This window comes from Cryptomeria japonica, chromosome 3 (genome assembly GCF_030272615.1).
Source record: "Cryptomeria japonica chromosome 3, Sugi_1.0, whole genome shotgun sequence".
Classification (NCBI taxonomy): domain Eukaryota; kingdom Viridiplantae; phylum Streptophyta; class Pinopsida; order Cupressales; family Cupressaceae; genus Cryptomeria; species Cryptomeria japonica.
This window is the reverse complement of record NC_081407.1, coordinates 395,888,108-395,903,451: the sequence shown is the minus strand read 5'-3', so window position 1 is coordinate 395,903,451 and position 15,344 is coordinate 395,888,108. Positions and strand designations below refer to the sequence as shown.

Below are 15,344 nucleotides of genomic sequence, written 5' to 3'. Positions count from 1 at the left end.
AGAATACGATCACAGCAAGATCGTATATATGTGAATATCTACATAAGTTTGAGTTATCATGCATATGATTATTGGTATAAGAAAAACCGAAAATAACATATCGAAGAGTAATTATAATAATCATCAGACAAAGGAATGATAACTGAAGTCTTATCATAGTCTATCGATGAGATAGATGATTGAATGAGAGACTTCATTTATCTCTCATTCAATCATTTATCTTACCGAGGCTATCATGTATCAACACAAATAAAACCCCAAAAAATGAACCAATAGGCTCTTTATTTTCCAGTGCCCCCTTGACCTTTTTGGAACATGTTTAATAAAATCACTTAAAGTACATGTCTTTTAAGTCATTAAACTGAAAAGGGGGAAATATTAAGTCTTTAGGTTAAGAGTCACTTAAATTGCATAAATAGACATGCCCACAACTTAAAATCACTTAAGTTGCATAAAAAGACGTGCCCACAACTTAAGAATAGAATAGAGAACAAGCCAGAGGCTCTAACACTTAATCAATGATGCTCTATGTCGTCTTCCTCTTGGGTAATCCAAGGAAAGGACAGCCAATGCATAGTTAAGCCTCATGGCTTGAGTTGGGGACATAACACGTGCATTATTTTTGTTTGATTCCATTTTGTGGGTTGGAATACATGCATGTTTGTTGCAGCAACGACATTCCTTTGCCATAGCATGCTACACTTTTGCTTATGATTTAGCAAGTCTCTCTTTCAATACATGGGTCTAAGTACACAACCTTCTTGGCTTGGGCTTTAGTGGCATCTAGTGCTTCATTGTTTCTTTATGGTTGCCTTTTGCTTCAGACATGATTCCACACCATTTACACAGTAATCCTATTTTGTTTTAGCTTTGATAGCAATTCCCTAAAGTGTCTTCTTCATTACATAGTTTATAGGGTCTAGGTACATGACCTTCTTGGCTTGGGCTGTAGTGACATCTAGTGCCTCATTGTTACTTTCTACATAGGTCACATCGATGCTCACCTTTTGCTTCAGACATCCAAGATCATCATGGTCTTTGAGTCCACACCATTTTACACAGTAATTCTTATTTTGTTTTGGCTTTGATAAGAGTCCCTTGCAAGGTGTACACTTCACTACATGGTTTACATTGTAGAATGGATGGCCTTTGGAGTTGTATTGTATCTGACTTTGATCTCCCTCACTATTGTTGTTGAACGATGAATCTATTATTATTACATTTTTGATTCCTATAGCCATTAGAGGATGTGTTCTTGTTATTTTGTGGCTTCAATGGAGTGTTGGGTGGAGTAGACTACTCTTTTTGTGTAAAGAGTACTAAGATATTCCTTTCAAATTATACAGGTACTTTTTGATTTAATGACCTGTTTTTTGGCAAATATCATAGGACAGTTTTTTGCGGTTGTTTGTTTTGGTGTGGCCTTTAGCTCGACAATCAATATGCCATAAATCTCTAGGTTCTTTGCCTAGATTCGTTGTTTTCCTTCAATTCTTTTATCATGTAGAGCTTATTTCTCAGCAATACTTGTATTGAACTAGATCCACTGTCATTGCTTGCATTCCGGTCATCATCTTAATTAGTCTTTCTTTTGGATCATGAAGACATCTTGTCCTCTTCTTCTATGTGTACTTGTATTGATGAGATCCACTATTATTGCTTGCATCCAAGTCACCTTCTTAATTAGTTTTTCTTTTCGATCATGAAGACATCTTGTCCTCATTTTCTATGCCCATTGCTTTGTTGTACACTTCTGCATAGCTGAAGTTGGGACTTAACTGCCACCTGGGGCTTATATTACATTGTCGTTCGACCGATTTCTGTCCTATCCAAAAAGGCAGGAGTGAATTAGCTCTGTTCCTCTTTCATTTTCTTCTTCAATGAAGGAATGAGACCTTTGATGAACCATCTTTTCTTCAATCCATTAGTTGGCTCTTTTTCCAATTTCACTAATAGTTCCTTGAGTTCATGACTATAAACTGTTACATTTTTCGTATTTCCCTTGCTAGGTGGTGTAGATATTTGCAACAATTTCATTCTGTAATGTCCCCTTTTGGGATTGCCTTGAATCTTGCCCTTGTAAATATCAAAGTCTGCTAATTTTCACCCTTATTAATGCTGATATTAGATATTGATCCATTGACTTTCTTGTCTTCTTTGATCTTATGGATGGTTTCTCCAATTCCCACTTCTCAATTGAATCAATCTCTTCTTTATATCTTCATTTGTGGGAAGTCACACCTCTTCATAAGAAATGAGTCATCACTCTTCATTGCTGCCCTTTGGGAATAATAAATTATTCTTCAAATTGATCTCCCTTGGATGTCCTCAAATGAGACTTTCTCTTTTTTATATCCTCCAATGTGAGGGAGAGGTCACACCTCTTCATCATGTATGCCCCTTTGGCAAGAGACACACCCTTTCCACCATCGGCACCTTTTGAAAGAGTGCAACTCTTCATTATTTCTGCCTTTTGAAAGGAACACAACCTTTCACATTCAGATCTGCACTTCTTATTTATATCAGATCTGCACTTCTGATTCCCCAAATTATCCCCTCGATGAGGTTCTCTTCTCGCTTTTATATCTCATGTTTGAGGGAGTCACAACTTTTCATTTCATGTCTTTGACCATTCATTAACTTAATTAAAATTTAATCATATTAAATTGTATTCTTTTATATTTTAATTTTAATTTTATTATTATCATTTATCATTAAATTGTATTTCAAGCGAGGACATTACAGCCCACCCCACTCAAGATTGCTTGTCCTCAAGCAATGATCAATTTGACTAAATTTTCCCAATGCAAGGATTCCTAACTAACCCCTGAAGATTTGTAATCTTAAGACAAGTTCTCTCTCATCAATTGCAATCATAAGAACCATGTTTGGTTGTTTCCTTGAGATAACAAAGGTGAAATCCTCATTCATTGAGAAGAGGATTAGAAGCATGACACACATGTAAGACCTTAATTGCAATATTCTTTCCTAAATAAACTCATCTTTCTAGGTCAACAAAAAAATAGAATTCAAAATGATAGAAATCAGTAATCATATATGTTCATGTAGTAGATATGCCCAACATGGAGTATACACATAAAACATGAAGCATACACATGAAAACACAAAGTATACATGAAGTAAAATATTCATGTAGTAGATATGCCCAACACGGAGTATACACATAAAACACGAAGCATACACATGAAAACACAAAGTATACACGAAGTAGACACATGGATATATTCAGATACAAGCATTACACATGTAGATATAGTTTACTTGGTCCACAAGAAGCAGGAATGTCCAACCAGGACCAGATCAATCTCTTGGGCCAATCAATCTATCATTTTACCCACGAGAGGCAGGAGCGTCCAACCAGGACTATATTAGAATAATATCTTTCTCTTTGTGTTATTAATGGTCATTTAAGTTGTTTCTAATTTCGCCTCTAGTTAACGATTGTTTCTTTTAGAAACATCGTCTTTGTAACTCTATTTAAAGGAGCTTTGTCTCCTTGATTAATTGAACAACATCGATTCTTTGAAATCCATTGCGTGTCTCGCATTGTTTTATGGTATCAGACCCTGAATAAAGAATTTGTGAATTCTTTTTCGAGATTTTTCGGGCCTTAGTTTTGCTGCAGATTTTCGAAAAAAAATATTTTTGTGTTCAAAAATCCGTTATGGACTGTGTTTATGTCGTGTAATGGGATTCTTCCTATTTGCGTCTGTCTGGCGAGGGTTTTTGGCAGTTTCCGGCGCGGTACAGACCCGCCATTTTTTCTGCAACCTGCAACTTGGTCAAACCCGCGTTTTTGACTTTTGGCTAGGGTTTTGACCCTCCAGATTCAGTCGAAATTTTTTTCTGATTGCAGATTCTTGGTGGGTTTTTCGAGATCTCAACTGGGTTGTCGTCAGAATTTTCTGGGTGCCTCGATTTTCGTGCCTCAATTTTTGAGCCAGCGGATCCAAATTCCAATAGCAGATTCTTTCTGGGTTTTTCGCAAGGATTTCTGGGTTGTCTTCAGATTTTTCTGGGTCAGCCGGAATTTTTTTCGAAATCCGTGCAATCCGTACTTCATTTTTTTTGAAGTCTGTACTTGCATCTGCCTCTGTTTCTGCATTGGGATTCGAATTTTTTGAATTCTGTGGCAACGCCTCTTCTCAGTTTTTCGTTTTCCGTGCATTGGGAAACGTGCAAGATGGCGTCATTGACCAACTTGATGTTGGAAGGCAGTCAGGTTTTGTGCACTTAGCATCTTCTTAGTACCTTGATTTTCGTGCGTCGGAAAGCGTGAAGATGGCTTATGGGCATCGATGTTTGTTTCGGTTTTTAATTTTTTTTTACCTAAAAAAAATTCTGATGGGTTTTAATATTTTTTCCCTTCAAAAAATCTGTGGGTTTTAATAGTTTTGTCCTAAAAAATTATCTGTGGGTTTTTAAATATTTTTTGTCCCTGTAAAAAAAAGTAAAAATCATGAGGGTTTATGATTTTTTCCTCAAAAATTGTACTTTGCTGCAGTCTGTTTTTCGTCGCACCTGGAGTTGTGCGAACATCTGCAGTAGTCTCTTATTTGCAGTCTATTTTCGAGCATCTTGCTCATTTGCAATAGTTTGGAGGGTTTGCCGATTTTTTCCTCAAAATCGTGACAACTGTTCTTGGTGTGTCTCTAGTTACAGGGAGGAACAGTTCTCCAACATCAGGTTGGACGGTTGGTGTTGTTTTGGGTATCTCCAGAAGTTCTGCAGTTTCTGGGAGGGTTGGTGGCAGACTCATCTCAAGTGACAGAGTTAGTGGCAGGCTCTTGTCTTCTGTTGCAGCGTGTTCTGAGAAGAAGGGGGCAACCTTCTCTATTATTTCTCTTGGTAGTTAGAACGATGACCATTAAGGGAGGGTATTAGAATAATATCTTTCTCTTTGTGTTATTAATGGTCATTTAAGTTGTTTCTAATTTCGCCTCTAGTTAACGATTGTTTCTTTTAGAAACATCGTCTTTGTAACTCTATTTAAAGGAGCTTTGTCTCCTTGATTAATTGAACAACATCGATTCTTTGAAATCCATTGCGTGTCTCGCATTGTTTTAGACTAGAACCATCTCTCGGAGTAATCAGTTCACAAGAGGCAGGAGCGTCCAACCAGGACCAGAACCATCTCTTGGGGTAATCATTATTCCATAATATACAATAAATCTCTTCCACAAATCTGCTATAAAGTCTTCCATAATCTGATCATAATATTGTCATAAAGTATCCACAATCTCTTCTCAAAAGTCTGTTACCAACTCTTCATATACTTCACCTTAGATCTCCATAATTTTCTCTCTTAATCTAATGTATATATTATATACTTGATTGTCTTCTTTGCACAATACACGCATGTTTAACAATCTTTCATATTGTCTTGCCATTGTCATTTAGTTGCCATATTTTTGGATGGAGTTAATACATCCCTTCTTATTGATTAGAATGCATAAACGATTTATCCTTACCCTATAGGCTGGCAAGATTATGCTCTGATACCACTTGTAATGTCCCCTTTTGGGATTTCCCTGAATCTTGCCCTTGTAAATATCAGAGTCTGCTAATTTTCACCCTTATTAGTTCTGATATTAGATATGGATCCATTGACTTTCTTGTCTTCTTTAATCTTATGGATGGTTCCTCCAATTCCCCCTTCTCAATCGAGTTAATCTCTTCTTTATATCTTCATTTGTGGGAAGTCACACCTCTTCATAAGAAATGAGTCATCACTCTTTATTGCTGCCCTTTGAGAATAATAAATTATTCTTCAAATTGATCTCCCTTGGATGTCCTCCTCAAATGTGACTTTATCCTCCAATGTGAGGGAGAGGTCACACCTCTTCATCATGTATGCCCCTTTGGCAAGAGACACACCCTTTCCACCATTAGCACCTTTTTGAAAGAGTGCAACTCTTCATTATATCTGCCTTTTGAAAGGAACACAACCTTTCACATTCAGATCTGCACTTCTGATTCCCCAAATTATCCCCTCAAATGAGGTTCTCTTCTCCCTTTTATATCTCATGTTTGAGGGAGTCACAACTTTTCATTTCATGTCTTTGACCATTCATTAACTTAATTAAAAAAATAATTTTATTGAATTGCATTCTTTTATATTTTAATTTCAATTTTATTATTATCATTTATCATTAAATTGTATTTCAAAGTGAGGACATTACACATTCTCATCTTAATGCAATCTAAATTGTTCTTCAAAAGTCTTCTGCAATTTCTCCTCATATTTTGATTAACCAGGTCAATCTTTGTGTACTAGTCAGTTGTTGACTAGGAATGACTGTAACCAATATGCTTTGACATTTTGCCTATTTGCTACTCAAATTCTGTCACAACTCTTTCAATGCTTTACTGGCTCTTGACATCCATTTGCCATAAACTTGGGTAGTTTTAGCCTCTCTATATTCAAGTTTGTTGGTGAATCACCATGACTTAGCCTTGATGCTAATTCAATGCTTGGAAGTTGCTTGTCAAGAAGCTCTGATTTGGACATTGTAGTGTTCTTCTAGAATTTTTTGACATGTGAGAATCCTGAACTCTTTCAAAGACTTCAGTGTTTTGCATATTCTTATCACCTTTGGGCCCTCTTTTCTCAGATCCAATCCTTTGACCTGGAGTTTTTGGCTTGGTTTCCTCTTCTTCTATCAACAAGTCTTTAATGCCTTGATGTTTGCTCTCATATGCTTCCCTCTCTCCATTTGTGAAGAAGTCCTCAAACTTTGTTTCCCAGCAAAGGTTTTCCCCATATAGAGGAGGCTCTTCAATAATTTGTATAGAACTTAGTTTGTGAGATCCACACAACCCTTCTTTAGGGAAGGGAAGATGTCTAGCAATCTCAACCAACTCTTTCTTTGTATGGTTGTTTGTAGTTGGTTGAATGTTTTGATGTCTTTGCTCTTGATTATGACTTCGACATAGTAACTTACACTTTGACTTCAGTTTCTTCTTTGACTTGGACTTCTACTTTGGCTTTGAATTTGCATTGATGGTCTCTCCTGGGTTGCTTCCACTAGTCTTCTTTGTTCTCTTTGCTCCAGCATTCTTAGAGATTGTATAATCTCTTGCTTTGCTCCTTGGCCTCTTCTCACTTCTGTTGGGGTCTAAGGGTATTGATTTTGTGAAGTATGACTTTGGTATGATGGCTCCTCTCCTCGTGACTTAGATTTATTTGTTACCTATGTGCATCATGATATCATTAGGCACGAAAGTCTTGTAATATATGAAGATCTCGCAAGGATTCAGGGAAAATGCTTAAGGAACCTGTCTTTGTTTTCAGTCACCAATATACTATTTCAAATTGTTTCTATAATAACTTGTTTCCTTTTTGCGTTTTTTGTAGGTGTGCTCTTGTACAAATATAACTATATATCCCATAGATACATTAGATTCTTTGTGAGATTATCCTCTTTTAGCTGGCTGGATTCCATTATTCCCTTGACTAATCATCCCATTTATATGGCCAGCTTCTAAGATTTATGACACTAACTCTTATAAATCCGATCCAACTTCTTAAAGGCAACAATGCCAAATGTTTATTGCCAAATCTCAACACTACTTCTTACAATGAATTCAAAATGACAGAACATACTAAGAGATTGTAGACCACTATCATTGATTGCTTTATTGATTCAATTTAGTGTCTATACAAAATGCAGACCAAGGAGCAGTTACCTGGGGATGTGTCCCCGGTTTTTTTTTTCAGGTGTCCCCATCCCAGGGATAGGGGACTCCTAGGGGACATCCCCATAAATCCCCATAAATTCTGCATATTGACAGTGAATTTTGACAATGAATTCTATAAGCAATTTGACTTTGACTCTCAATTTAACACAAATTTGCCATAAGAACTCTGCTAGTTCTTATATGTTAAGGTTCTATAATGTATATGTGCATGCTTTATCCATGTTTTCATATGAATATTTTTTAAATTTCTCTATTTTTATATAGCCGTCCCCTTTGCCATATCCTAGCCGTCCCCAAAATTGGCAAAAAAAAATCACTGTCCTGGAAACACATACCCCCACCCCCTGCCGTCCCCGTCCCAGAAACTTGGGGTAACATTGTAATTAATCAGATTACTTTTCTTGACTACAAGAAGCATATATAAAGTACACAATGGTGTCCAAATAGAAAATGATTGTTGGCAACTACTCACAAGTTGACAAATAATTAACATAAAGTTGGTTACAATCTAAGTTCCTGGTTTTGGAATGGGAATGGGTTTGAGTATGGTGATAAAGAATTCATAATATATATATATATATATATATATAAACAAATAAGTACGCTATATAGAATTGGAAATACATTTGATACTTGATATTATGATAGTGATAAAGAATTTATAATTGATAGTTAAGTGTTATCATATATGTCAAATGATTACAAAATTTGAAAATAGTAAATATGATAAGAAATTTATATCTTGCTCTTTAATGAAACCATCTTGATCTAAGTTATTATTTGGTTCGATTTCATTTGAACAACAAGTAACTGTAGTGCCACTCACACTAGCTCCATCACATGTGGTAGGAGGAGGTTTGTTATCATCTAAAGTGACTTTTCAATCTGTTAAGAATGTGCGTCCAGCCTAGAATGTGTTGGAATGTAGATCTTGAGAATCGTCTGGCAGAGTTGATGTGATCGAAGATCTTTGATTTTTCGGAGTCCTGTAATGTCCCCTACTAGGTTTAGACTTGTTTTAAGTTTAACCATAACTAAGCTATTTCAATATACTTATGACTTAAACTAAGTTGATTATGAGACAAGTCTATCTTAACATGAAACAAATCTGTGATATTCTTTCTTTAGTCTATCAAGTACTTGCTAATTTACCATACTAGATAATTAATCTTATTCTGATTCATTTATAAATCATTTACATATTTATTAATTACTAATTATATGAATTATTATGTATTACTGCAGAGCAGTTTCTAAAAGATATATATATTTTAAATTATAATTATTATAGTAATATCTATTATTGTATCAATATCTATATTTATAACCCTTATATTATTCCTTATTCTGATTGGAATATATATATACATAAATAAATAAATGAATTAAATAATATTACCAATAATTTATATTTTCGCTAATTACCTATTCTATAAATTATTAATGCTACCACTGCTAAAAAATATTAGTTATGGTAAAGGCGGACAGCTCTGATGTATGTCAGATCTGGTCTGCCACTGTTATGGAATTAGGTATTACTATTATAAATATTGCACTCTATGTTAATATTATTATTAAATTCTGCATAAAAACATTATCGAGCTTCATATAGTAAGCATACTTATTAAACACATCACTAAGAACAAAGATGATTACTGCCTGTCAGTGAATATGGATCTGCAGATGATAATAATCTCCTATTCTTCCATTCCTTCTCCTATCCCTCCCCAAAATGTTTTAGATCTGCCTTATATATCTCTGATATGTCCTTCCATTAAGAGTTGCGACTCTTCAATCATTAATGAAGTAGTGTGTCTTTTCCTAAATTTCATTATCTTATATAACATAATCCCATCTCTGACTAATTGTGGCTTTTTAGTAAAGGTAAGAGACTTGCATTAGTTTGATAAACTGCATCTCTTTACTATTGGTAATCATACTTTCTCTTGTTGCACTACTTCCTTCTTGCAAGCAAATATCACACCCCTCAATGAGTTAATTCTTGTACTTATAATGGAATTGCTGTTACTTTCTTAACAAGGCTTTAACTAGTATCTCATTGAATCGCTCCCTACCTCCCTAACTTCAGTGGCACGATAATGAACTAGTTCCCAAAGAAGATTTACATACTATAAATAATCACCTGCTGCATATCATCTTATATGTCTGGATGCATCAGACAGAGGAAAATGGTTGACTATCGCCCAAGGAGATTGACCATCGATACATTACGCATTTCACATTCAACATTCTCAGAGCCGGTGTTCATGCCTTCAATTGTAGGCAGAACTCATCATAAAGTGATTGCCAAACATTACAGGTATTGGAGCGATAGATATAAGAATATCAATGTTAATATCACTCTTATATTATCACATTCATCCTTCAACGACGCTGTAATGATTTTGCCAGAATCATAAGGATTTGTTTTCCAAGGTGTTGCGATCTTTACCGCTCACTATATTTCTTTGGATGCCTACTTCATCTGAGGGCCACATGTGTAAGATGGATCGAAGTCATTATGCATGACATTTTATAGCGTGGTGTGCTTCATATTCTTGCAAAGGGAATCGAGTTGAATTTCAGAAGATTGTAAAGTCTTGTTCCAAGACAATCTTCTCTTATTAATTATGGCACAAAACATGGAACAAGTTGTAATATAATATTAATGTTTACAATTTATTTTTACTTGAATATTTCAAGAGTATTATTAATAATGAAAATTAATAAATATTAATTAAATAATAATATTTAATAAATAAATTTCAAATAATCATTCGTTGATAAATATTATATTAATTAATAAATAATAATTGCCTCATTTAGGTTATATATAACAATCAAGGAGGGGACATGACAGTCCATAGGTGATGCCATCATTGTGAGGAATCACTTTTGTAATCACTGCCATCCAAAGCAGTAAAAATAATATTCAGTATTCCTGTAGTATTTTCAGATGGTACCAAAATATTTTTGTATTCTCTTGTATTTACTATTTATTCTTGCAGCATTGTTGGTTGAGTTTCAGACTCTATAATTAAATTCTTGTATTCTCTCATATTTATTTATTTTTGCAGCATTGTTGGTTGAGTTTCAGACTCTATAATTAAATATATAGTATATCCATGTTTAACAATTGCAGTGATTCATGGGGTCTCGGGATGGGGGGATGGGGGGGACCAAGGATCTAGGTTTGGGGATCATCGGTGGGGGGAGGGTGCAAGGGGGAACTATATATAGAGTACTTCAAAAAATATTTCGGGGATGGGGGGATTACTGACAGGGATGTGTCCCCATGGAACACTGAATAATTATTTTTGCTTGTTTATCTTATAGTTTATAAACCTCTATAAGAGATTTAATATGTGAATATCTAGTGATTTAGTTTGGTGTAGCTTGCCTATCTTGGTGATTTGCACTGGATTTCACTAGGAAAGTCTAATTGTATTGTGCATTTTTTCTTCAAAACAAATTTTTATGTCTTCCATTTTATTCTTCCATTGTGACATTATTTGGTATATTATTTCTGGCTTTCTGTTTCACACTTGCAACTTACAAGAATAATAAGCAATTCAAATGTCAAAGTTGACTGTAAACACTGTAAATGAGCCATACCTAATAATTTCTGTCAAATTCATCTTCCACTTAGTGACCACCTTGAGTGTACCCATGATAATTGATATGCTGTACCCTCTATTATTACAGCACATAAACAGTCAGTATTTTTTCACCTTCAACATATTGAATTGATTAAGTACTTCATGTTCTGATTGAATTTACATGCTTATATATACAGGCTAGTGAAAAATGGTGGTAGTTCCTTATTCCTTTTGGTTCTTGTCTTTCAGGGAGAAAGTCCTGACTATGCCTACCAAGCAGAGGAAGAGAGAAGCAAGGAGAGAAGCAAAAGCTGAAATTGCAGCCGTTCTAGATAGAGTAGGATACCTGAATTGTTCTTTCTCATCTGGATATCATTATACTCTTTTTTAAGTTCGCTGATGATTTTGAATCTTGACCAGGCCATAGAGAAAGAACTAATAGAAAGGTTACAAAGTGGCACTTATGGTGACATATACAATTTCCCTGTCAAAGAATATGAAAAGGTCCTAGAAATGGAGGAAATGCAGGCAGCTAGTGAGGAAGAAGACAATGCAGAGGAGGTTTGTAGCACCGTTTTGTTATATTTTTGATGTTGTCTCTGCAGTAGGCACATTATCTGATTGCTTCAGATTTATATAGGTGCTTTTGTGTCTTTAACTATCATTCCGATGCATGGTGCTGATTCTTTTTTTGCTCAGTATCTTTTTTACGTTCTTTTGTTTAATAGGAGCTGGAGCCTGAAGTAGAGTATGTGGAAGACTATGAAATGGAAGAAGATGACATGGAAGACTTTGATGTTGCTGGTGTTGATGATGAAGGTCCATCAATTTCAGATGAAGGTAGAAAGTTTGAAGAGTATTATCAGATTTGTATAGTTATTATAAATGCAAACATCAGTCAAGAATAAATGTGAAGATAAAAAAAATTATCTTCAATATTTGCTGATTTATTGTAATTATTATTTCTGTTAATCTTCTACAAAACATTTATACAGATGACATGGATCAAGATGCCGAAGATGTGAATATGGTTGGGGCTGTGAAGACAAAGAAGTCACGGACAGAGTCAGGGTCAGCTCAAAGGAAGATTGACACAGATAATTTTAAGACAAAGTTGAAGAGGAAAACAAGACCTTATGTGGAGGTAATCTGCAAAATGTCCTGTGATCAATTTCTCAAAGAGCATGAAATACTTTACATATAAAGTTTCAGTAAGGATTTATATATTTATTGCATTGCAGCTTACCTATTAAAGCACTGTTAGCATTGTACATACCTTGTGTTATCACTAAATATCCAAATCATCCACATCCTTACTGTTTGCATTCTTTGTTCAATGCTCTGCCTTTGTTCCAGCTGTCTTTTTATCAAATGAAATATATAGAATGTGCCTAGTTATAGAGAAAAGCAAGCAAATATATGATACAAACTCAGAAAATGAAGAGAGAAAGAGTTGTTATCCTATTCTTTGAGTTCATCAGTAAATATAATGTGTGAATACATAAAGGAAGAGAGATAACTAGTGTTTCTCCAAGTTTTTGGGATGGGGGGATGCATGGATGGGAAAAAATTACTAAATTTTGGGTACAGCAGGGGGTTGTGGGGGAATAGTTATTAATTATATATACTTTCACCTCCATTCTTGTTGTTAAAAAAGGCTGGGAGGTGATGTGTTTGAGATTATATCACAGACTAAAGTTCACTGGCGAAGCATTTAAAAATGTGCCCTTTTATTTCTGGAATCTTGATCTACAATCAAATATATGCAGATAATCAGGTCAATTCAAGTGTGGCAAAGGTTTGATGTTTCAAGGTTTCCACAAACAAATTATTCTCAGTGCATGCAAAAAAAATAGTTAGAAAACAAACTTAGACTTATCAATTAAATTAAACGCTCTCCACCAGTTATCATTTATCAATCTTGATCTTGGCACAGAGGAAATTAAAAAAAACAGCTTAAAGTATCACAGAAGTCTGGGGCTGTTGTATGCCGCCATTTGTTTGTAATCTGAATCCCAAATAAAGATTTCAATGTAGTAATGTACCCCATTGTTGCCATTTCTTGCAGTGCCCCAGTTTTGGGTGGGTTCTCTTTATTTTCCATATCTAGGAATACCATGGGTGATAATAGAGAATTGGAACTGCTCTTACTAAACAAATCTGCAAGATGGAGACTGCACTTTCAGAGGCAGAGTTGCACATTACTGTAACTGATTTCTTTGGTGCACAGATTCTATTAAGCAAGACAATTAGGTTTTGTGCAAGAGCTCTTATCTGCCATCAATTTGAAGGATATCTAAAGTGGGATGCATTCAAATAGTGATGATTCCATTCTATGTACATAAACCCTAATTGAAACTGTTCAGAGCATGTGTGTTCAACTTGTTAGATTTGAGGACGAAACAACTTGGATTTGTAGAGAGCTAGGGGATGAAAACCCTTTGGCCCCATTGGATGGTCCCATCTAGAGGTCGTAAAAGCACTTTGTGGTCACGGTTCCAAGTTGCAATGAGTGAGTATGACAAACAAACTATCGCAAGCTTCCATTATGTATTTTTTATTGTGTATTCTATTGTTGCAGTCATTGACCTCACTCTATTACCTTCTATTACTGTTGTTGAGGACTTGAATGTAATTTTAGAATTTGCCTTCAAACCGAAAGGTTCTATAATTGGTTTCTCATAATATTGTAAGCTTGGTTATCAGTATCTTAAAGCCCATAAGAAAATTTGGAATTTGTTAGCTTAGGTAAAATATTAAAGCTGAAAGTTAATGATCAAAGTTAGTCTTTAGGGTTTTTGTGAAGAAAAACTTTTGGGTTTACTAAATCTGATCAAACAATTAGACCTTGCAACTTATTTGTTTAGAATAATTGTTAATAATAGTTTAAACATTAGGGTTTTGAAGGGGAAATTTTGGGTTTTTGATTGTTTTAAGCAATGTTCCACCGAGACGCCTCCCCCCCCCAAAAAACTTGTGTCCCTTGTAGGGGGATGTTTCCAAGACTTGGGGACTTGGGGGAAACGTCATGCCACAGCACCATCACTTCCACCACCTCTGCCACCTCTTTCGGGGACGCTGCTGGGTCACTTGCTATATGGCACATGCCATTACATATTGATTGCAACCTTTAACTTCGCGAAAACTAACGCCTTTCATGAGGCAGTCACAGAGGTGTTATATTGCAGATTTTGCCTTGAAGATTTCAATTGACCTCTATTTTTATATCAGCACCACTCCCCCAGCACTGCTCTGCCGCCGTCTCCTCACCGTCCCCATTTTTAGGCCCTTGGTCCCCTGTCCCTGAAACCTGTCTCTGTGTCCAGTTAGGAAATTCCGTGGAACATTGGTTTCAAGTTAAATTTTTAAATCAGAAATTTATTAACTCTAAAATCTTTGGCTGAGATATGACAGTTGTATTAGAGCATATCATTTAAATTCTATATTTGCACAAGATTTGAAGAATATTGACATTAATAACTGTCAGCGATAGTAAAGTGCATTTAGAGCTGGTTTTCTTGCCAATTTGTGGGACATGGAAAGGTTCTCAATAATGTATGGTAACAATGAAGATCATTTTATTGATACATGGATAAAAATAGAGAAGAACCAAGATGAAATATGAGTAATCAAGACATAATGAACAAGTTTGAAGAAGGGGCTAGATTAATGGAGAGATATCAAGATTAATACAAAGCTGTGAGGGCAGCCTTAACCTTTGAAAAATATGTGCAGGTGGTAAGGAAAAGTCCATCCTACATAAAGAACTAGATTTTGTTGGAAGAAGAGTTTGATAAGACTGTTCAAATATTATCAGAAACATTTGGATGATTTCCAAGCTGCATTGCCTTTTGAAAGAGTTTTAAGGGTGTTAGGAAAGGAAATATGTGTAAATACTTGTTGTGACCTATTTCACACATCGCCCCATTGCGAATGGTGACCCCCTAGTAGCTTGCTTTTTAGGGTTTTGTCCTAGCTCTGCAATTTTGTAAGTCTCTTCATTGAGAGTTTTGAGTTAGAGTT

The 15,344-nt window shown here is 35.3% G+C and overlaps 1 protein-coding gene across 1 annotated transcript in view; it reads left to right on the top strand.

Moving 5' to 3' along the window:
- Positions 1–15,344, top strand: part of LOC131047894 (uncharacterized) — a 45,943-nt gene that overhangs the window by 15,009 nt on the left and 15,590 nt on the right. Inside the window, exons 5-8 of the mRNA XM_057981706.2 lie at positions 11,571–11,658; positions 11,742–11,882; positions 12,050–12,161; positions 12,317–12,465. Of these exons, the coding sequence (XP_057837689.2) occupies positions 11,571–11,658; positions 11,742–11,882; positions 12,050–12,161; positions 12,317–12,465 (490 nt within the window). The remainder of the gene's footprint in view (positions 1–11,570; positions 11,659–11,741; positions 11,883–12,049; positions 12,162–12,316; positions 12,466–15,344) is intronic.